Genomic DNA, 23,305 nt, shown 5'->3' on the forward strand with positions numbered 1-23,305 from the left:
AATGTTGATGGCTGTTGATGGAATTTATTCTTCTTCCGGCACACTCTCTGTGGACACAATCTCTGTGGCGACAAGTTCATGGTATTCCGATTCCGGGAAATTTTGTCCAATGGATGTTGATGGTTCATCGTTTCTTGTTTTTTTATAGGGGATTTCACATTCTTCCGACACGGTCTCTGTGGTGACACGTGTGGCGACAGGTTCGTGTCCGAATTCCAGTAACTTTGATCCCATTATTACCAAATCGCTTATATGCAGTTTGAATTTGCATGTGACCGTGTCGGAAGAACGTTTCTCAGGCCGAAACCAACCTAATATCCCGGTAGCCTTTGTGTTGACGTAGTGACATTTTTAAGAATCCCAACATTTTTCGGTAATCGATTGTTGTCGCAGGCGATACAGACAGCAAATCCCGTTTGAAAACGGCCAACGTCAACATCCTGCTGCTGTATGGCTCCCATTTAAGTTGCATGCCGGGTATATGTATTTTGATTTGATCCACCAGCATTCTATTCTGGCCATAACTGGCTGGACAGTCAATTCCATATCGGCCATCGCAATAATTATGTATACAACTTTCGATGAAATTTGAACTAACCACTTTTATGTTTTCAGCATTAAAACTGAATGCAGTCATGTCTGTTGAGGATAATTGCCCAACAGGTATATCGGATATAATCGGGATTGGAGGGTCGCCAGCGGGCAAAATTGGGTGATTAGTGGCTATCACCGGTAATCCTCGCAGGTCGTATCCAATGCAACAATATGCTGTCCTATCTGCAACATGTTCTCCAAACGGAGAACAATGGAGTCCATGTTAATACCTGTAGTGAAACCATTCGAGGAAAACTCATTTAGACTGTTTTCTAGGCTTTTATTAACTTAAAGATTACTACTATACTAAAACAAGAAAAAGAACAAGTTACAAGATGTAGCAATCCTGACGCACGCTAACCAAATAAAACCTTCGCATAGCCACGAGACTATTAACGATGGTGCCTCGTTGGCCACATTAGGTGGCGCTAATTCAATTTCATCACAATCACCCCACCCAGAAAGATCATGTATATATATAACAGAATATAAAGTATGCACGAAAATTACAAAATGAAAATAGCACTCCGTAGAATAAAGCTAAGAGATTCTATCTCCGTACCAATCCGGGCTCTTACGTATTCTACCAGAGCGACGAAGTTGAGGGCTTTCAGTATCTTCTACGGGAGTTTCCGAATTTTCATCCGAAGTAGAATTTAATTCATCCTGAGCTTCTGGCAAATCAGCGTCATTCAAATCATTTGGAGTCTCGGTTGGTTTAGCTTTAGATTGGTCGGGACATGGCGCCAAGTCTTTCACAGAAACTGTAGTTTGTCTTCCATCTGAGTGGCGTACCAGTGCATATTTGGAATTGGCATCCAATAGATCCACCACGTCGCAGAGAGGTTCGGTCTTTGTCCGAACGAATTTTCGAAGCAACACACTACCCCTTGAAAGTAGCCAATCGGGGAGCGATTGGCCCAGCATCGATCGTCGTTGAAAACCAAACAACCGTTCATGTGGAGTCGAGTTAGTAGACGTACATAATAAAGATCTTACGTTATGCAAGGCATCAGGTAAGACAATTTCCCAGGCAGCCTCTGGTAATTTTTGAGAAGCCAAAAGTAGCTTTATAGTCTTCCATAACGTTTGATTGATCCTTTCACGCTGAGCATTTCCTGTTGGATGGTACGGAGTGGAATTGCTGTTAGCAACGCCCCTTCTTGCAAGAAACTCCGTAACATCTCTTGATAAGAATGACCGGCCTCTATCGCTATGTACGTATTCAGGTAATCCCACCAGTGAAAATAAGGAAGAAAGGCACTGTATCACAGTTGTAGAAGTCATATCTTTACAAGGATAGGCGAATGGAAAACGACTGTATTCGTCAACAATTATCAGAATATACTGCTTTTTACCGCAAACGGGACCCTTGAAATCAATGCTGATTCGTTCCAGTTGCTCTAATTAATTCATGCTTGTAATTGCCTTTAAAATATCGCGGCTTTAGCTCCGCACATTGCTGACAGTTGGAGCAAATGTGTTTTACATCTTCAGTAGAGAAAGGCAGATTCTTAGATCTGATGAAATGTGACAATCTCCTAACACCCGGGCGACCAAGTTGTTCATGAATACTTTTGAGGTCAAAATCAGGATTGCCAAAAAGGCAACTTATTCGAGACATAGTATCAGGGGCTACATTATCAATCCCGGCTCAATGAACAACAGTATAATTGTAGCAACTAAGTTCCAATTTCCACAATGACAATTTAGTGTTTTTAATTTTGCTTTTATGGTTTTTTTGGAAAATGAAAGACAGGGCCCGTTGATCTGTAATTAAGCAAAACTTTCTTCCATGTAACAAATAACTCCATTTTCTGACTGCTTCTATAATAGAAGCAGCTTCTTTTTCAATTGAAGGGTACTTTATTTCACTTTTAGATAGTGTACGGGAAGTAAAAGCTACCGGACGACCACACTGATTTAAAATAGCAGCTATTGCGTTATTAGACGCATCACATTCAATGGTGGAAGTCTTGCTTTCGTCTATACTCCCGAGGCAGGCATTTAGTAGATAGCTTTTCAAAATTTCAAAACATCTCATAGCATTGTTTGAAAGTGGAAACCCCGAATTTCTAGTCAAGGGAATTGTTTTATCAGAAAATTTAGGAATCCATTTGGAATAGTAAGCAAACATTCCAAGGCAACGCTTTAAACTCTTAGAATCACGAGGAGGCTTCATGTCGAGCAACGGTTTGAAATGCTGAGGATCCGGTTTAATAGTGTTATGTGATACTAGATGACCCAATAGTGATAGTTCAGTAGCAGAATAAAAGGATTTATCTTGGTTTAAAGTTAACTCACAATCTTTGGCAGCAGAGAGAAATGCTTTCAGTCGTTCATCGTGTTCTTCCTTGTTCGTACCATAAATAGTGACATTATCCAAGTAAGCCAAAGTTCCCGTCAAGTCGTATTTGGCAATGATAGAGTCAATATACCGCTGAAATGCAGCTACACCATTAGTAACACCAAATGGAAGCGTGCAAAATTGATAAAGGGAGCCAGAAGCTTCAAATGCAGTTAAAGGTCTATCACTTATTGCCAATGGCACTTGGTGGTAGGCCGATTTCAAATCTATAGTAGAAAATACACGTCCTTTAGCTACCTCATTTACTATCTTGTCATTTTTGGGCAATGGGTAGGCGTCTAAATAGGTGTATCGATTTACCGTTTGAGAATAATCAATAACGAGACGTTTCTTATGCCGGGCATCTCTGGTCACAATAACTTGTGCTCTCCATGGGGATCTTGAAGGCTCTATTATACCTTCCCCAAGAAGACGAGATATCTCGCTTTTAATGAATCGACGATCGTCTGAACAATAATTTCCAGACGGAGCTGCTATCGGTTTGCAGTTGGGTTCAATAAACTGAAAAATCTGAATAGGTTCACTAACCTTTGCAGCAGTTAGGTTACAGGTTTTCTCGACATTTAGATCCTCATAAGCGCCATCAAACCGAAATATAACTCTTCTGTGCTTGCTCATGAAGTTATGCCCCAATATAACATCCACACACAAGTTATTTATTACGCCAAAGTTGACATCTTTGTATGTTCGGGAATTAGCCCTAATATCGGCTGTCACAGATCCCAATATACGAGCTTCGGACTTCTTTGATGCTAGTGAAATTTTAGACATCGGTCCTTTTAGAGTAAGCCCAAGAGAAGACGCGAAATTGCTAGCCATATAATTATCAGAAGAGCCCGAGTCGAGAAGAGCATCAACTTGCCTGCCAGAGATTATTACAGAAACAAGAGCTAGTTTTAGACTGCTAGGTACAACAGCAGCTAAATGTGGGTTTTCAACTTTGTCACGTTTTTCATTAGAAGATCTACATACTCTTGCAAAGTGTCCACGTCGACCACACTTGAAGCAATACACATTTCTGGCTGGGCAATTTTGACGTTTTAAGCGATGCACACCTCTACAATAACCACACCTTTTGACAGCAAAATCGAAGTTTGAAGTTCTCGATGTCACAGCTATAGATTTGAAATTGTCATCACGTCTTTCTTCTGTGTCTGATACAGTTTCAGATGCTTCTTTTTCTGACAATGTGGTCATTAATTGACCATTCGTACATTCTTGATAGGAGTTAGCAAACTTTTCGGCTCTCTCTAATGAATCTGCAATCTGAAGAGCTTTGTCAAGTGTTAATACTTCGTGCTTCAACAACCGTTGACGAATTTCGGCGGATTTCAATCCAGTTATGAAAGCATCTCTTATAGCTTCTCTATACTTATCAGCAGATACGGCTTCGAAGTTGCAGTCTTTAGCTAACGAAGACAATTGTTGGAAAAATTCTGTTACGCATTCGCCACTTCTTTGCTTATTCGTCGCCAATTTATGCCTGGCAAAAACGTCATTTTTCTTCTTCTTGTACAACTTCTCTAATTTGGCCATAGCAGTGTCATATGTTGTTATTTCTTCAATATAAACAAACACATCAGGAGACATGTAGCCCATAATAATTGCCAATTTGTCAATCACAGGCAATGTTGTTGTCGTCGGAGACGAAGCTCTAGCAGTTTCTGCAGAATTCAAAAAGCTCTTGATCATGCGTTCCCAATGACTGAAAACCTTTTGAGCATATGGCGAATTCGGCGGAGTGTCCAAGACTGGTACACGGATAAACTTTTCCAATTGTTGAGCCATCACGCTTTGTAGTGGTAAAACCGAAGCTAATCTTTAAGTTAATAAAATTGTAGTGAAACCATTCGAGGAAAACTCATTTAGACTGTTTTCTAGGCTTTTATTAACTTAAAGATTACTACTATACTAAAACAAGAACAAGTTACATGATGTAGCAATCCTGACGCACGCTAACTAAATAAAACCTTCGCATAGCCACGAGACTATTAACGATGGTGCCACGTTGGCCACATTAGGTGGCGCTAATTCAATTTCATCACAATACCAACAATGAGGACAGCCATTTTCAGGCCGAACCTCAAATACAACATTCTGTAAGAATTTACCAATATATTACCAGTTTTTTTGCCCCTTGGCTGTACGATAGCCGTTAACAAAGTTTTGCTTGGCCTATTTGTATGGAGCAACTCCCCTATTATTTTGAACCCTTCCTCCATGGGCTCATCACATTTCTCTATATCTGCTATATGCTTTTCTTCATACTCGGTATCAATAATACGCTGTAGATATGCAAAATTATGCATATCTAATTCGTTAATTAGTATAGACATACCGGTAGTTAATTATTGAGTTTTGAAGGAGATCTATAAATAAAAATAAACATTTTCATTAACGTATCACGAGAGATACATTAGGTGACGCTAAAATTATTCAAAACATTGTTCGATACCAGTGCTTCCCTACCCTTTGTAATTCGCGGACCAGTGACATTAAATATATTGGCGTCACGAACTGACGTTTTATTATGAAAAGCAATAAATACCACCAAATTATACAATATAGCGGTCACCCTTCATCTTTTAAACGCTATCTGCAGCGATAAAATCGGGAATTAATAATATCCGAATGCTACTATATTAGAAAATAGCAAATATCAATTTAGAAGCGACGTAACATATATCAACAATAGCAAAAAAAGACGCGGTCATCGATAAATCTTAACCAGACTGTCCAGACGTAAGCGTCGTGTTAATTTATAATGCTTAAATAAAGCAAGCACGTAAATTATACAAGTTAACCGAAAAGTCCATAAAAGTACATCCAGCGAGAGACATGTTATCGCGACCAGCTTCGCTATCCGAATGTCCTTCAAGAATGTCCGCAGCGCAACGTGCTTGACCATGATGTCATAGCTCTTGATCACCATATAGTGACAATTCACGAACACAACATTTCCCTCAAAAACATAGTTATTCAAATAAGTTGGTTGTCGTCTACTGCGCCGAGGTCTTGTATTAACAGGAGAGAAAAAATCCTACAAAAAAACATTAATTAACTAATTTTTCACATCGTCTCCTTTACTTCGCTTTCGAGGCGCGCCACTTTCGAACTCACTGGAGTGTGACTGGGAGGGTAATTCCCAGGGATGGCCAATACCTAATAGTTCACTATTTCGAATACATTCGAAATTATTTTTTTCGAATATGAAATTTCGAATACTTCGAAAATAAAATCCACTAATTGAAGCTTATCTAAATGTATGTAGGAATTTCCATACAATAAGCAATGGAATAACTGCTATCTACAAGTTACAACCTGGCTATATTACCAGGCATTTCATATTTGCAGATTATTGCAGTATATATTTTATATACCATGAGTCATGTTAACAGAATTAAATTAATACGGCAATAGTGGTATCGATGATGGATTTGAATATTTGCGCAACACAAAATCATCTTAGTAAAACGCCCATGTTTTTAAATACCAACCATTATCCAAATTATTTGCCAAAAAGCGGGATAAAGTATGAGCTATTTTTCCGACTTGTGACAATTTTTTCGTTGGTACAAAAATATGAATCAAAAATTAATTATATTTGGGAACTTTACCACACATTTTAAGTCCGCAGATCGCCGTTGTATGTTTGAGTAATAATACTTTTATTATTTTATAAATATGAAAATAGAAATCAAAAACTATTTATAATCGCGTAGTTTACCACACATTCTAAGTCCACAGATCGCCGTTGTATTTTGTAAATACGAAAATAGGAATCAAAAGTTAATATTAATCGCGAGTTTGCCACACAATTTATGTCCACAGATTGCCGTGATATTGTGCCGAATACAATTAGTTTTTGATTCTTATTTTCGTACTCACGAAAAATTGTCACAAGTCGGAAAAAGAATTTATACTTTTTCCCGCTCTTGGGAACTAATTTGGATAATGGTTGCCATTGGTTTGTATTTAAAAGTATGGACATTTTACTAGGATGATTTTGTGCTGCGCAAAATATTCGAATCCATGACCGATACCACTATTTAAAATGGGTTACCGTGTTAATTTAATTCTATTATCATAACTCGAATGTTGGTAAATCGGGCAGTTTACCACACATTTTAAGGCCACAGTTCGCCGTTGCATTTTAGAATTATAATAGTTTTATTATTTTGTAAATACCAATCCGAAATTAATTATAATTGGGCAGTTTACCACATATTTCATGTCCACAAATACCCGTGGTATTTGGTATTTATACTTTCATTGTATATTTCCGGCGTACTGCAATGGTTTCATTATTATTGGGTTGGAAATCGGATTCGCTTGTCTTGAGAGTTGTTGTAAATGAAAGAATCAGTTTTCTGTTTTTTTTTTATGCAGGTCCCAACAGCTGCAAAAGGTAAGTATCTTATCAAAAGCCAAAGAAGGTAATGTATTGCTTTTTTATATAGTACCTGCTAATGCAAATACAACACGTTCTCCAACTGTATCTTCACATCGTTTTCTTTCTTTTCCAGCTTACACATTCATATTATATATATACCCAGTAGACTAGAAGCATCGCATCTTAAGAAAATACTTTCCTCATAAGTGGATTACTCAGTGAACAGTGACTAGACCAGTAGTCGTTGATGGATGAAGCCCATTCCGATTGGTAGACAAAGATGGAGTTTTTCATCATCATCATTTTGACTTGTGCAATTATCATTATTAGTACGGCAGAATCGTGGCCGAAGATTGTTTTGTTAAATAATGATACTCATTGATGATTTTCTTTAAGTGGATTTTAGGGCCCTACGGAAGTATTCGTACCAAGATGACGCACATCCTGAACCATAACCTGGTACACATACAATGTTCAGGTTGTGCGCCATCTTGGTACGAATACTTCGAGATCACCTATTTGTTGAATTTTACATAACTAACTACATAGGTTAGTTTTGAATGTGTAGTAACAATAATTCTTCTTACAGTCAGAAATTCAATTTTAGTATTATAAATGATAGTTAATTTCACTAATATAACCCAAGATCCAATGACAGCATCTAGCCACTTTCTTTTGCCTTATTCAAACTACACTCGTGTTGCCGCGGGCATTTCGTTTTCCTGCTTGAAACTTGGAAAATATTTTATCAGTTGAAACGGACTGAAATATTGGACCTTGTCTCTCGCTCAGAACAAGGCCATGTGAAACCGTCCACTGGTATCGTCCACTGTAACGTCTTTACTTTTGGAAGAACCGGAAGTTCACCATTGACTTTGGCCAAATTAATATATCCTTGTGGAGATAGAGAGCATGCCTATGCGAAACCGAGATGTGTTCACCTGTTATGCCAACATAGTTGAGTCAGTTAGAAAGACGTTTAACGTGGAAAAGGATGAAAGCGAAGGTTTGTATGAATTTTATTGTTATGTTTGACTCGTGGTGTGTGCGTGCGTGTACTCGCTGGTGTGCTCAGTTCGACTTTAATGATGACCGTATGGACGTACCGCTCCTCCTTAAACAATTTTATTTTATTTCTGTTGTTAATAATTAAAAGTATTGGTATTAATTTTTGGTATCAACATCTGTGGCACACTGTGATCCAAATGAAACCGTTTTGGGGAGTGCACAAAGCGGCAACCAACCGCAAACAATTTTGTTTGACTTATTCTAGACCAGGGGTCACCAAACGTTTTTGACCGCGGGCCGGATTTGACTCAAAATATGATGAAACGGGCCGGAAAAATATTTTTGTCAACGCAATACAATATACTCAAAAAAGTTGGTAAATCATTCAATTTATTCAACAATATATATATATATTTCTATTTTATCGATTTGGTCGACAACACGGAGTTATTTTCGCTGTATTTGGGCGACGGGAATTTTTGGGCCACATTTTGTTGTCGCCCAAATAGTTTGGGCTTTATTTTCTACATAAATCCCTCAAGCAAAAAGTCTGAAACTTTTCGTCATTTTCAACATTACCCTCAACTATCACCACATAATGTTGGATTTGAAATTCAAGCAAAAAAACTCTGGTTTTTGCCGACAGTTTCTAGGCCTAGCTATATCCCGTTTTGCTATTTTTGCTAAATTGTGGCTACAAAAATAAATCGTGATTTTCTCTTTTCTAACCCGGTTATCTTTTGGCCAGAATTGGAGGATTAACAAGAAAAAATTTTCGCTATCGTATGGTATTTCAATAATTCACCGGAAACTTATCTGGGACTTGCGACACTGCTATGGTATATTTCACTCTGACAAAATGTGCAAATTGCAGACGAGACATATGACGTCATATATCGTCTGCGTCTGCTCTGTCAGGAGCGATGAGAGAAGTTGGTTTTAGTTATCGTTTTGAATCAAAGGCAATTCAGTTTGTACATAAGGATGCGGGACATGTTATTATGTAAAACAAAGGCTCTGAGATATTGTATGCAAAGAAATAGTTTGAGATGATGTTATCACTTTGATTCTGCAAAGTATCTCGCTACCTAATTATGGAAGACATGAAAATATATGGAACAGACGTGATAGTCCTATCCAGTGCGACAGAATAGGATTTCGCAGTGAATGTAGTCTAGTCCAATATTTTTAAAAAAAAGGTAAACTCTCATTCTATTGCTCAATCAATGGCAACACAATCTGAATGTGAAACTGCAAATAAGGAATCAATCTGAGACGGTTGGATAAATGGCTAACTTGGATAATGGCAAGGCATGTCATGGACTAATATCAATAAATAAATTAATAAATGGATTGTATGATTGGTCATGAAAAATTTAACACACCCAAACGAGGATCAATACGGCCACAACTAATGAAAGCATCGTGGCCGCCCATCGACTTACTCGTAAGCCAACAGGATATTGGTAGTGAGCAAATATATAAAAGGGATAGCGCGAACGCAGTCCCCACTAGCAGAAATTACACGACCGAGTTATCCACATTTGGGATAATCGCTAGGGTCAATTTAGTCTGGGTGCAATGACTAAACCTCGCCTAGGCAGAACCGCCTTTGTGATCGCGGTTGACTGCCTCGTCAGGTAAGTATGATTCGTGACGATTGGTTACGCATCATGAATGAATGTTCTATGCTAAATGTTGAGAAGAACTTCTCAACATTAAAAACGATATGTGCAAAAGTTGCAATTTTAATTGATTCGTCTGGGGGTAACGTGAAATACGATTCATTGCGTTCACTCTTTTATGCGATACATCGCGAGTTCTTTGCCATCCGATGGCAGAGTGAAGTTGAACAACTTTACAAAAAATAGCAAGGACCAGGGGTTGAAATATTAAACTATAAACAAAGAGCCAGCTGCGTACCTTAAACAGGGAATAATGATATTTCCGAATCTTGGCGCTCATTCAATTGCTCAATCAATGGCAACACAATCTGAATGTGAAACTGCAAACAGGGAATCAATCTAGAGACGGTTGGATAAAGGGATAAATTATATAATGGCAAGGCATGTCATGGACTAATATCAATAAATAAATTAATAAATGGATTGTAAGATTGGTCATGAGAAATTTAACACACCCAAACGAGGATCAATACAGCCACAACTAATGAAATAATCGTGGCCGCTCATTGACTTAACTCGTAAGCCAACAGGATATTGGTAGTGGGCAAATATATAAAAGAGATAGCGCGAACGCAGTCCCCACTAGCAGAAATTACACGACCGAGTTATCCACATTTGGGATAATCGCTAGGGTCAACTTAGTCTGGGTGCAATGACTAAACCTCGCCTAGGCAGAACCGCCTTCGTGATCGCGGTTGACTGCCTCGTCAGGTAAGTATGATTTGTGACGATTGGTTGCGCATCATGAATGAATGTTCTATGCTAAATGTTGAGAAGAAGTTCTCAACAATAAAAACGATATGTGCAAAAGTTGCAATTTTAATAGATTCGTCTGTCAGTAACGTATAATACGATTCATTGCGTTCAAATTTTTATGTGACACATTGCGAGTTCTTTGCCATCCGATGCCGAATGAAGCTGAACAACTTTACAAGAAATAGCAAAGAGCCAGGGTTTGAAATATTAAACTATAAACATAGAGCCACAGCCCCAATACGTACCTTGGACAGCAAACAATGATATTTCCAAATCTTGGCGCTAATTCTATTGCTCAATCAATGGCAACCCAATCTGAATGTGGAATTGCAAATAAGGAATTAAATGTAGAGACGATTGGATAAAAGGATAACTTGGATAATGGCAAGGCATGTCATGGAATAATATCAATAAATGAATTGTAAGAGTGGTCATGAGAAATACAGCCACAACTAATGAAATAATCGTGGCCGCTCATTGACTTAACTCGTAAGCCAACAGGATATTGGTAGTGGGCAAATATATAGAAGAGATAGCGCGAACGCAGTCCCCACTAGCAGAAATTACACGACCGAGTTATCCACATTTGGGATAATCGCTAGGGTCAACTTAGTCTGGGTGCAATGACTAAACCTCGCCTAGGCAGAACCGCCTTCGTGATCGCGGTTGACTGCCTCGTCAGGTAAGTATGATTTGTGACGATTGGTTGCGCATCATGAATGAATGTTCTATGCTAAATGTTGAGAAGAAGTTCTCAACAATAAAAACGATATGTGCAAAAGTTGCAATTTTAATAGATTCGTCTGTCAGTAACGTATAATACGATTCATTGCGTTCAAATTTTTATGTGACACATTGCGAGTTCTTTGCCATCCGATGCCGAATGAAGCTGAACAACTTTACAAGAAATAGCAAAGAGCCAGGGTTTGAAATATTAAACTATAAACATAGAGCCACAGCCCCAATACGTACCTTGGACAGCAAACAATGATATTTCCAAATCTTGGCGCTAATTCTATTGCTCAATCAATGGCAACCCAATCTGAATGTGGAATTGCAAATAAGGAATTAAATGTAGAGACGATTGGATAAAAGGATAACTTGGATAATGGCAAGGCATGTCATGGAATAATATCAATAAATGAATTGTAAGAGTGGTCATGAGAAATACAGCCACAACTAATGAAATAATCGTGGCCGCTCATTGACTTAACTCGTAAGCCAACAGGATATTGGTAGTGGGCAAATATATAGAAGAGATAGCGCGAACGCAGTCCCCACTAGCAGAAATTACACGACCGAGTTATCCACATTTGGGATAATCGCTAGGGTCAACTTAGTCTGGGTGCAATGACTAAACCTCGCCTAGGCAGAACCGCCTTCGTGATCGCGGTTGACTGCCTCGTCAGGTAAGTATGATTTGTGACGATTGGTTGCGCATCATGAATGAATGTTCTATGCTAAATGTTGAGAAGAAGTTCTCAACAATAAAAACGATATGTGCAAAAGTTGCAATTTTAATAGATTCGTCTGTCAGTAACGTATAATACGATTCATTGCGTTCAAATTTTTATGTGACACATTGCGAGTTCTTTGCCATCCGATGCCGAATGAAGCTGAACAACTTTACAAGAAATAGCAAAGAGCCAGGGTTTGAAATATTAAACTATAAACATAGAGCCACAGCCCCAATACGTACCTTGGACAGCAAACAATGATATTTCCAAATCTTGGCGCTAATTCTATTGCTCAATCAATGGCAACCCAATCTGAATGTGGAATTGCAAATAAGGAATTAAATGTAGAGACGATTGGATAAAAGGATAACTTGGATAATGGCAAGGCATGTCATGGAATAATATCAATAAATGAATTGTAAGAGTGGTCATGAGAAATATAAAACACCCAAACGAGGATCAATACGGCCACAACTAATGGAAGCAACGTGGCCGCTCATTGACTTAACTCGTAAGCCAACAGGATATTGGTAGTGAGTAAATATATATAAAAGGGATAGCGCGAACGCAGTCCCCACTAGCAGAAATTACACGACCGAGTTATCCACATTTGGGATAATCGCTAGGGTCAATTTAGACTGGGTGCAATGACTAAACCTCGCCTAGGCAGAACCGCCTTTGTGATCGCGGTTGACTGCCTCGTCAGGTAAGTATGATTTGTGACGATTGGTTACGCATCATGAATGAATGTTCTATGCTAAGTGTTGAGAAGAACTTCTCAACATTAAAAACGATATGTGCAAAAGTTGCAATTTTAATTGATTCGTCTGTGGGTAACGTGGAATACGATTCATTGCGTTCACTCTTTTATGTGATACATTGCGAGTACTTTGCCATCCGATGGCAGAGTGAAGTTGAACAACTTTACAAAAAATAGCAAGGACCAGTGGGTGGAATATTATACTATAAACAATGAGCCGCAGCTACGATACGTACCTTAAACAGGGAATAATGATATTTCCGAATCTTGGCGCTCATTCTATTGCTCAATCAATGGCAACACAATCTGAATGCGAAACTGCAAACAAGGAATCAATCTAGAGACGATTGGATAAAGGAATAACTTGGATAATGGCAAGGCATGTCATGGACTAATATCAATAAATGAATTGTAAGATTGGTCATGAGAAAGATAACACACCCAAACGAGGATCAATACGGCCACAACTAATGAAAGCAACGTGGCCGCTCATTGACTTAACTCGTAAGCCAACAAGATATTGGTAGTGAGCAAATATATAAAAGGGATAGCGCGAACGCAGTCCCCACTAGCAGAAATTACACGACCGAGTTATCCACATTTGGGATAATCGCTAGGGTCAATTTAGTCTGGGTGCAATGACTAAACCTCGCCTAGGCAGAACCGCCTTTGTGATCGCGGTTGACTGCCTCGTCAGGTAAGTATGATTTGTGACGATTGGTTACGCATCATGAATGAATGTTCTATGCTAAGTGTTGAGAGGAACTTCTCAACATTAAAAACGATATGTGCAAAAGTTGCAATTTTAATTGATTCGTCTGTGGGTAACGTGGAATACGATTCATTGCGTTCACTCTTTTATGTGATACATCGCGAGTTCTTTGCCATCCGATGGCAGAGTGAAGTTGAACAACTTTACAAAAAATAGCAAGGACCAGGGGGTGGAATATTAAACTATAAACAATGAGCCGCAGCTACAATAGGTAGCTTAAACAGGGAATAATGATATTTCCGAATCTTGGCGCTCATTCTATTGCTCAATCAATGGCAACACAATCTGAATGTGAAACTGCAAACAAGGAATCAATCTAGAGACGATTGGATAAAGGAATAACTTGGATAATGGCAAGGCATGTCATGGACTAATATCAATAAATGAATTGTAAGATTGGTCATGAGAAAGATAACACACCCAAACGAGGATCAATACGGCCACAACTAATGAAAGCAACGTGGCCGCTCATTGACTTAACTCGTAAGCCAACAAGATATTGGTAGTGAGCAAATATATAAAAGGGATAGCGCGAACGCAGTCCCCACTAGCAGAAATTACACGACCGAGTTATCCACATTTGGGATAATCGCTAGGGTCAATTTAGTCTGGGTGCAATGACTAAACCTCGCCTAGGCAGAACCGCCTTTGTGATCGCGGTTGACTGCCTCGTCAGGTAAGTATGATTTGTGACGATTGGTTACGCATCATGAATGAATGTTCTATGCTAAGTGTTGAGAGGAACTTCTCAACATTAAAAACGATATGTGCAAAAGTTGCAATTTTAATTGATTCGTCTGTGGGTAACGTGGAATACGATTCATTGCGTTCACTCTTTTATGTGATACATCGCGAGTTCTTTGCCATCCGATGGCAGAGTGAAGTTGAACAACTTTACAAAAAATAGCAAGGACCAGGGGGTGGAATATTAAACTATAAACAATGAGCCGCAGCTACAATAGGTAGCTTAAACAGGGAATAATGATATTTCCGAATCTTGGCGCTCATTCTATTGCTCAATCAATGGCAACACAATCTGAATGTGAAACTGCAAACAAGGAATCAATCTAGAGACGGTTGGATAAAGGGATAACTTGGATAATGGCAAGGCATGTCATGGACTAATATCAATAAATGGATTGTAAGATTGGTCATGAGAAAGATAACACACCCAAACGAGGATCAATACGGCCACAACTAATGAAAGCAACGTGGCCGCTCATTGACTTAACTCGTAAGCCAACAGGATATTGGTAGTGAGCAAATATATGAAAGGGATAGCGCGAACGCAGTCCCCACTAGCAGAAATTACACGACCGAGTTATCCACATTTGGGATAATCGCTAGGGTCAATTTAGACTGGGTGCAATGACTAAACCTCGCCTAGGCAGAACCGCCTTTGTGATCGCGGTTGACTGCCTCGTCAGGTAAGTATGATTTGCGACGATTGGTTACGCATCATGAATGAATGTTCTATGCTAAGTGTTGAGAAGAACTTCTCAACATTAAAAACGATATGTGCAAAAGTTGCAATTTTAATTGATTCGTCTGTGGGTAACGTGGAATACGATTCATTGCGTTCACTCTTTTATGTGATACATCGCGAGTTCTTTGCCATCCGATGACAGAGTGAAGTTGAACAACTTTACAAAAAATAGCAAGGACCAGGGGGTGGAATATTAAACTATAAACAATGAGCCGCAGCTACGATAGGTAGCTTAAACAGGGAATAATGATATTTCCGAATCTTGGCGCTCATTCTATTGCTCAATCAATGGCAACACAATCTGAATGTGAAACTGCAAACAAGGAATCAATCTAGAGACGGTTGGATAAAGGGATAACTTGGATAATGGCAAGGCATGTCATGGACTAATATCAATAAATGGATTGTAAGATTGGTCATGAGAAAGATAACACACCCAAACGAGGATCAATACGGCCACAACTAATGAAAGCAACGTGGCCGCTCATTGACTTAACTCGTAAGCCAACAGGATATTGGTAGTGAGCAAATATATAAAAGGGATAGCGCGAACGCAGTCCCCACTAGCAGAAATTACACGACCGAGTTATCCACATTTGGGATAATCGCTAGGGTCAATTTAGTCTGGGTGCAATGACTAAACCTCGCCTAGGCAGAACCGCCTTCGTGATCGCGGTTGACTGCCTCGTCAGGTAAGTATGATTTGTGACGATTGGTTACGCATCATGAATGAATGTTCTATGCTAAATGTTGAGAAGAAGTTCTCAACAATAAAAACGATATGTGCAAAAGTTGCAATTTTAATTGATTCGTCTGTCAGGAACGTAGAATACGATTCATTGCGTTCAAATCTTTTATGTGGCACATTGCCAGTTCTTTGCCATCCGATGCAGAATGAAGCTGAACAACTTTACAAGAAATAGCAGAGAGCCAGGGTTTGAAATACTAAACTATAAACAAAGAGCCACAGCCCCAATACGTACCTTGGACAGCAAACAATGATATTTCCAAATCTTGGCGGTCATTCTATTGCCCAATCAATGGCAACACAATCTGAATGTGAAACTGTAAACAAGGAATCAATCTAGAGACGGTTGGATAAAGGGATAACTTGGATAATGGCAAGGCATGTCATGGACTAATATCAATAAATGGATTGTAAGAATGGTCATGAGAAATATAACACACCCAAACGAGGATCAATACGGCCACAACTAATGAAAGCAACGTGGCCGCTCATTGACTTAACTCGTAAGCCAACAGGATATTGGTAGTGAGCAAATATATAAAAGGGAAGCCAACAGGATTATTGGTAGTGAGCAAATATATAAAAGAGATAGCGCGAACGCAGTCCCCACTAGCAGAAATTACACGACCGAGTTATCCACATTTGGGATAATCGCTAGGGTCAATTTAGTCTGGGTGCAATGACTAAACCTCGCCTAGGCAGAACCGCCTTCGTGATCGCGGTTGACTGCCTCGTCAGGTAAGTATGATTTGTGACGATTGGTTACGCATCATGAATGAATGTTCTATGCTAAATGTTGAGAAGAAGTTCTCAACAATAAAAACGATATGTGCAAAAGTTGCAATTTTAATTGATTCGTCTGTCAGGAACGTAGAATACGATTCATTGCGTTCAAATCTTTTATGTGACACATTGCCAGTTCTTTGCCATCCGATGCAGAATGAAGCTGAACAACTTTACAAGAAATAGCAAAGAGCCAGGGTTTGAAATACCAAACTATAAACAAAGAGCCACAGCCCCAATACGTACCTTGGACAGCAAACAATGATATTTCCAAATCTTGGCGCTCATTCTATTGCCCAATCAATGGCAACACAATCTGAATGTGAAACTGCAAACAAGGAATCAATCTAGAGACGGTTGGATAAAGGGATAACTTGGATAATGGCAAGGCATGTCATGGACTAATATCAATAAATGGATTGTAAGATTGGTCATGAGAAAGATAACACACCCAAACGAGGATCAATACGGCCACAACTAATGAAAGCAACGTGGCCGCTCATTGACTTAACTCGTAAGCCAACAGGATATTGGTAGTGAGCAAATATATAAAAGGGATAGCGCGAACGCAGTCCCCACTAGCAGAAATTACACGACCGAGTTATCCACATTTGGGATAATCGCTAGGGTCAATTTAGTCTGGGTGCAATGACTAAACCTCGCCTAGGCAGAACCGCCTTCGTGATCGCGGTTGACTGCCTCGTCAGGTAAGTATGATTTGTGACGATTGGTTACGCATCATGAATGAATGTTCTATGCTAAATGTTGAGAAGAAGTTCTCAACAATAAAAACGATATGTGCAAAAGTTGCAATTTTAATTGATTCGTCTGTCAGGAACGTAGAATACGATTCATTGCGTTCAAATCTTTTATGTGACACATTGCCAGTTCTTTGCCATCCGATGCAGAATGAAGCTGAACAACTTTACAAGAAATAGCAAAGAGCCAGGGTTTGAAATACTAAACTATAAACAAAGAGCCACAGCCCCAATACGTACCTTGGACAGCAAACAATGATATTTCCAAATCTTGGCGCTCATTCTATTGCCCAATCAATGGCAACACAATCTGAATGTGAAACTGCAAACAAGGAATCAATCTAGAGACGGTTGGATAAAGGGATAACTTGGATAATGGCAAGGCATGTCATGGACTAATATCAATAAATGGATTGTAAGATTGGTCATGAGAAAGATAACACACCCAAACGAGGATCAATACGGCCACAACTAATGAAAGCAACGTGGCCGCTCATTGACTTAACTCGTAAGCCAACAGGATATTGGTAGTGAGCAAATATATAAAAGGGATAGCGCGAACGCAGTCCCCACTAGCAGAAATTACACGACCGAGTTATCCACATTTGGGATAATCGCTAGGGTCAATTTAGTCTGGGTGCAATGACTAAACCTCGCCTAGGCAGAACCGCCTTCGTGATCGCGGTTGACTGCCTCGTCAGGTAAGTATGATTTGTGACGATTGGTTACGCATCATGAATGAATGTTCTATGCTAAATGTTGAGAAGAAGTTCTCAACAATAAAAACGATATGTGCAAAAGTTGCAATTTTAATTGATTCGTCTGTGGGTAACGTGGAATACGATTCATTGCGTTCACTCTTTTATGTGATACATCGCGAGTTCTTTGCCATCCGATGGCAGAGTGAAGTTGAACAACTTTACAAAAAATAGCAAGGACCAGGGGGTGGAATATTAAACTATAAACAAAGAGCCGCAGCTACGATACGTACCTTAAACAGGGAATAATGATATTTCCGAATCTTGGCGCTCATTCTATTGCTCAATCAACGGCAACACAATCTGAATGTGAAACTGCAAACAAGGAATCAATCTAGAGACGGTTGGATAAAGGGCTAACTTGGATAATGGCAAGGCATGTCATGGACTAATATCAATAAATAAATTAATAAATGGATTGTAAGATTGGTCATGAGAAATTTAACACACCCAAACGAGGATCAATACGGCCACAACTAATGAAAGCAACGTGGCCGCTCATTGACTTAACTCGTAAGCCAACAGGATATTGGTAGTGAGCAAATATATAAAAGGGATAGCGCGAACGCAGTCCCCACTAGCAGAAATTACACGACCGAGTTATCCACATTTGGGATAATCGCTAGGGTCAATTTAGACTGGGTGCAATGACTAAACCTCGCCTAGGCAGAACCGCCTTTGTGATCGCAGTTGACTGCCTCGTCAGGTAAGTATGATTTGTGACGATTGGTTACGCATCATGAATGAATGTTCTATGCTAAGTGTTGAGAAGAACTTCTCAACATTAAAAACGATATGTGCAAAAGTTGCAATTTTAATTGATTCGTCTGTGGGTAACGTGGAATACGATTCATTGCGTTCACTCTTTTATGTGATACATCGCGAGTTCTTTGCCATCCGATGGCAGAGTGAAGTTGAACAACTTTACAAAAAATAGCAAGGACCAGTGGGTGGAATATTATACTATAAACAATGAGCCGCAGCTACGATACGTACCTTAAACAGGGAATAATGATATTTCCGAATCTTGGCGCTCATTCTATTGCTCAATCAATGGCAACACAATCTGAATGCGAAACTGCAAACAAGGAATCAATCTAGAGACGATTGGATAAAGGGATAACTTGGATAATGGCAAGGCATGTCATGGACTAATATCAATAAATGAATTGTAAGATTGGTCATGAGAAAGATAACACACCCAAACGAGGATCAATACGGCCACAACTAATGAAAGCAACGTGGCCGCTCATTGACTTAACTCGTAAGCCAACAAGATATTGGTAGTGAGCAAATATATAAAAGGGATAGCGCGAACGCAGTCCCCACTAGCAGAAATTACACGACCGAGTTATCCACATTTGGGATAATCGCTAGGGTCAATTTAGTCTGGGTGCAATGACTAAACCTCGCCTAGGCAGAACCGCCTTTGTGATCGCGGTTGACTGCCTCGTCAGGTAAGTATGATTTGTGACGATTGGTTACGCATCATGAATGAATGTTCTATGCTAAGTGTTGAGAGGAACTTCTCAACATTAAAAACGATATGTGCAAAAGTTGCAATTTTAATTGATTCGTCTGTGGGTAACGTGGAATACGATTCATTGCGTTCACTCTTTTATGTGATACATCGCGAGTTCTTTGCCATCCGATGGCAGAGTGAAATTGAACAACTTTACAAAAAATAGCAAGGACCAGGGGGTGGAATATTAAACTATAAACAATGAGCCGCAGCTACGATAGGTAGCTTAAACAGGGAATAATGATATTTCCGAATCTTGGCGCTCATTCTATTGCTCAAACAATGGCAACACAATCTGAATGTGAAACTGCAAACAAGGAATCAATCTAGAGACGGTTGGATAAAGGGATAACTTGGATAATGGCAAGGCATGTCATGGACTAATATCAATAAATGGATTGTAAGATTGGTCATGAGAAAGATAACACACCCAAACGAGGATCAATACGGCCACAACTAATGAAAGCAACGTGGCCGCTCATTGACTTAACTCGTAAGCCAACAGGATATTGGTAGTGAGCAAATATATGAAAGGGATAGCGCGAACGCAGTCCCCACTAGCAGAAATTACACGACCGAGTTATCCACATTTGGGATAATCGCTAGGGTCAATTTAGACTGGGTGCAATGACTAAACCTCGCCTAGGCAGAACCGCCTTTGTGATCGCGGTTGACTGCCTCGTCAGGTAAGTATGATTTGTGACGATTGGTTACGCATCATGAATGAATGTTCTATGCTAAATGTTGAGAAGAAGTTCTCAACAATAAAAACGATATGTGCAAAAGTTGCAATTTTAATTGATTCGTCTGTCAGGAACGTAGAATACGATTCATTGCGTTCAAATTTTTATGTGACACATTGCGAGTTCTTTGCCATCCGATGCCGAATGAAGCTGAACAACTTTACAAGAAATAGCAAAGAGCCAGGGTTTGAAATATTAAACTATAAACAAAGAGCCACAGCCCCAATACGTACCTTGGACAGCAAACAATGATATTTCCAAATCTTGGCGCTAATTCTATTGCTCAATCAATGGCAACCCAATCTGAATGTGGAATTGCAAATAAGGAATTAAATGTAGAGACGATTGGATAAAAGGATAACTTGGATAATGGCAAGGCATGTCATGGAATAATATCAATAAATGAATTGTAAGAGTGGTCATGAGAAATATAAAACACCCAAACGAGGATCAATACGGCCACAACTAATGGAAGCAACGTGGCCGCTCATTGACTTAACTCGTAAGCCAACAGGATATTGGTAGTGAGCAAATATATAAAAGGGATAGCGCGAACGCATTCCCCACTAGCAGAAATTACACGACCGAGTTATCCACATTTGGGATAATCGCTAGGGTCAATTTAGACTGGGTGCAATGACTAAACCTCGCCTAGGCAGAACCGCCTTTGTGATCGCGGTTGACTGCCTCGTCAGGTAAGTATGATTTGTGACGATTGGTTACGCATCATGAATGAATGTTCTATGCTAAGTGTTGAGAAGAACTTCTCAACATTAAAAACGATATGTGCAAAAGTTGCAATTTTAATTGATTCGTCTGTGGGTAACGTGGAATACGATTCATTGCGTTCACTCTTTTATGTGATACATCGCGAGTACTTTGCCATCCGATGGCAGAGTGAAGTTGAACAACTTTACAAAAAATAGCAAGGACCAGTGGGTGGAATATTATACTATAAACAATGAGCCGCAGCTACGATACGTACCTTAAACAGGGAATAATGATATTTCCGAATCTTGGCGCTCATTCTATTGCTCAATCAATGGCAACACAATCTGAATGCGAAACTGCAAACAAGGAATCAATCTAGAGACGATTGGATAAAGGAATAACTTGGATAATGGCAAGGCATGTCATGGACTAATATCAATAAATGAATTGTAAGATTGGTCATGAGAAAGATAACACACCCAAACGAGGATCAATACGGCCACAACTAATGAAAGCAACGTGGCCGCTCATTGACTTAACTCGTAAGCCAACAAGATATTGGTAGTGAGCAAATATATAAAAGGGATAGCGCGAACGCAGTCCCCACTAGCAGAAATTACACGACCGAGTTATCCACATTTGGGATAATCGCTAGGGTCAATTTAGTCTGGGTGCAATGACTAAACCTCGCCTAGGCAGAACCGCCTTTGTGATCGCGGTTGACTGCCTCGTCAGGTAAGTATGATTTGTGACGATTGGTTACGCATCATGAATGAATGTTCTATGCTAAGTGTTGAGAGGAACTTCTCAACATTAAAAACGATATGTGCAAAAGTTGCAATTTTAATTGATTCGTCTGTGGGTAACGTGGAATACGATTCATTGCGTTCACTCTTTTATGTGATACATCGCGAGTTCTTTGCCATCCGATGGCAGAGTGAAGTTGAACAACTTTACAAAAAATAGCAAGGACCAGGGGGTGGAATATTAAACTATAAACAATGAGCCGCAGCTACAATAGGTAGCTTAAACAGGGAATAATGATATTTCCGAATCTTGGCGCTCATTCTATTGCTCAATCAATGGCAACACAATCTGAATGTGAAACTGCAAACAAGGAATCAATCTAGAGACGGTTGGATAAAGGGATAACTTGGATAATGGCAAGGCATGTCATGGACTAATATCAATAAATGGATTGTAAGATTGGTCATGAGAAAGATAACACACCCAAACGAGGATCAATACGGCCACAACTAATGAAAGCAACGTGGCCGCTCATTGACTTAACTCGTAAGCCAACAGGATATTGGTAGTGAGCAAATATATGAAAGGGATAGCGCGAACGCAGTCCCCACTAGCAGAAATTACACGACCGAGTTATCCACATTTGGGATAATCGCTAGGGTCAATTTAGACTGGATGCAATGACTAAACCTCGCCTAGGCAGAACCGCCTTTGTGATCGCGGTTGACTGCCTCGTCAGGTAAGTATGATTTGTGACGATTGGTTACGCATCATGAATGAATGTTCTATGCTAAGTGTTGAGAAGAACTTCTCAACATTAAAAACGATATGTGCAAAAGTTGCAATTTTAATTGATTCGTCTGTGGGTAACGTGGAATACGATTCATTGCGTTCACTCTTTTATGTGATACATCGCGAGTTCTTTGCCATCCGATGACAGAGTGAAGTTGAACAACTTTACAAAAAATAGCAAGGACCAGGGGGTGGAATATTAAACTATAAACAATGAGCCGCAGCTACGATAGGTAGCTTAAACAGGGAATAATGATATTTCCGAATCTTGGCGCTCATTCTATTGCTCAATCAATGGCAACACAATCTGAATGTGAAACTGCAAACAAGGAATCAATCTAGAGACGGTTGGATAAAGGGATAACTTGGATAATGGCAAGGCATGTCATGGACTAATATCAATAAATGGATTGTAAGATTGGTCATGAGAAAGATAACACACCCAAACGAGGATCAATACGGCC

At 39.5% G+C, this 23,305-nt stretch overlaps 3 protein-coding genes and 18 non-coding genes across 20 annotated transcripts in view; all 21 read right to left on the reverse strand.

Moving 5' to 3' along the window:
- The window catches only part of LOC120332866 (FGFR1 oncogene partner 2 homolog), a 424,145-nt gene that overhangs the window by 267,054 nt on the left and 133,786 nt on the right, over positions 1-23,305 (reverse strand).
- The window catches only part of LOC120329781 (FGFR1 oncogene partner 2 homolog), a 443,159-nt gene that overhangs the window by 203,607 nt on the left and 216,247 nt on the right, over positions 1-23,305 (reverse strand). The window lies entirely within an intron of this gene.
- On the reverse strand, positions 825-1,979 carry LOC144423026 (uncharacterized). Its single transcript, XM_078113188.1, has one exon. The coding sequence runs from the start codon at positions 1,879-1,881 to the stop codon at positions 1,135-1,137; it is 747 nt and encodes a 248-aa protein (XP_077969314.1). The 5' UTR covers positions 1,882-1,979; the 3' UTR covers positions 825-1,134.
- Positions 9,849-10,011, reverse strand: LOC120345212 (U1 spliceosomal RNA). The gene has a single exon (XR_005569854.2). It is a non-coding gene; the product is annotated as a U1 spliceosomal RNA (small nuclear RNA).
- LOC120345235 (U1 spliceosomal RNA) lies at positions 10,605-10,767 on the reverse strand. The gene has a single exon (XR_005569876.2). It is a non-coding gene; the product is annotated as a U1 spliceosomal RNA (small nuclear RNA).
- On the reverse strand, positions 11,332-11,494 carry LOC144424129 (U1 spliceosomal RNA). The gene has a single exon (XR_013476493.1). It is a non-coding gene; the product is annotated as a U1 spliceosomal RNA (small nuclear RNA).
- On the reverse strand, positions 12,059-12,221 carry LOC144424130 (U1 spliceosomal RNA). The gene has a single exon (XR_013476494.1). It is a non-coding gene; the product is annotated as a U1 spliceosomal RNA (small nuclear RNA).
- Positions 12,813-12,975, reverse strand: LOC144424213 (U1 spliceosomal RNA). Its single transcript, XR_013476577.1, has one exon. It is a non-coding gene; the product is annotated as a U1 spliceosomal RNA (small nuclear RNA).
- Positions 13,564-13,726, reverse strand: LOC144423973 (U1 spliceosomal RNA). The gene has a single exon (XR_013476338.1). It is a non-coding gene; the product is annotated as a U1 spliceosomal RNA (small nuclear RNA).
- On the reverse strand, positions 14,315-14,477 carry LOC144423974 (U1 spliceosomal RNA). Its single transcript, XR_013476339.1, has one exon. It is a non-coding gene; the product is annotated as a U1 spliceosomal RNA (small nuclear RNA).
- On the reverse strand, positions 15,066-15,228 carry LOC144424214 (U1 spliceosomal RNA). The gene has a single exon (XR_013476578.1). It is a non-coding gene; the product is annotated as a U1 spliceosomal RNA (small nuclear RNA).
- On the reverse strand, positions 15,817-15,979 carry LOC144423691 (U1 spliceosomal RNA). Its single transcript, XR_013476153.1, has one exon. It is a non-coding gene; the product is annotated as a U1 spliceosomal RNA (small nuclear RNA).
- LOC144424085 (U1 spliceosomal RNA) lies at positions 16,611-16,773 on the reverse strand. The gene has a single exon (XR_013476449.1). It is a non-coding gene; the product is annotated as a U1 spliceosomal RNA (small nuclear RNA).
- LOC144423692 (U1 spliceosomal RNA) lies at positions 17,363-17,525 on the reverse strand. Its single transcript, XR_013476154.1, has one exon. It is a non-coding gene; the product is annotated as a U1 spliceosomal RNA (small nuclear RNA).
- Positions 18,115-18,277, reverse strand: LOC144423693 (U1 spliceosomal RNA). Its single transcript, XR_013476155.1, has one exon. It is a non-coding gene; the product is annotated as a U1 spliceosomal RNA (small nuclear RNA).
- LOC144423178 (U1 spliceosomal RNA) lies at positions 18,878-19,040 on the reverse strand. Its single transcript, XR_013475672.1, has one exon. It is a non-coding gene; the product is annotated as a U1 spliceosomal RNA (small nuclear RNA).
- Positions 19,629-19,791, reverse strand: LOC144423975 (U1 spliceosomal RNA). The gene has a single exon (XR_013476340.1). It is a non-coding gene; the product is annotated as a U1 spliceosomal RNA (small nuclear RNA).
- LOC144424215 (U1 spliceosomal RNA) lies at positions 20,380-20,542 on the reverse strand. Its single transcript, XR_013476579.1, has one exon. It is a non-coding gene; the product is annotated as a U1 spliceosomal RNA (small nuclear RNA).
- LOC144423081 (U1 spliceosomal RNA) lies at positions 21,132-21,294 on the reverse strand. The gene has a single exon (XR_013475578.1). It is a non-coding gene; the product is annotated as a U1 spliceosomal RNA (small nuclear RNA).
- Positions 21,883-22,045, reverse strand: LOC144423976 (U1 spliceosomal RNA). The gene has a single exon (XR_013476341.1). It is a non-coding gene; the product is annotated as a U1 spliceosomal RNA (small nuclear RNA).
- Positions 22,634-22,796, reverse strand: LOC144423198 (U1 spliceosomal RNA). The gene has a single exon (XR_013475692.1). It is a non-coding gene; the product is annotated as a U1 spliceosomal RNA (small nuclear RNA).

Source organism: Styela clava, chromosome 5 (assembly GCF_964204865.1).
Source record: "Styela clava chromosome 5, kaStyClav1.hap1.2, whole genome shotgun sequence".
Lineage (NCBI taxonomy): Eukaryota > Metazoa > Chordata > Ascidiacea > Stolidobranchia > Styelidae > Styela > Styela clava.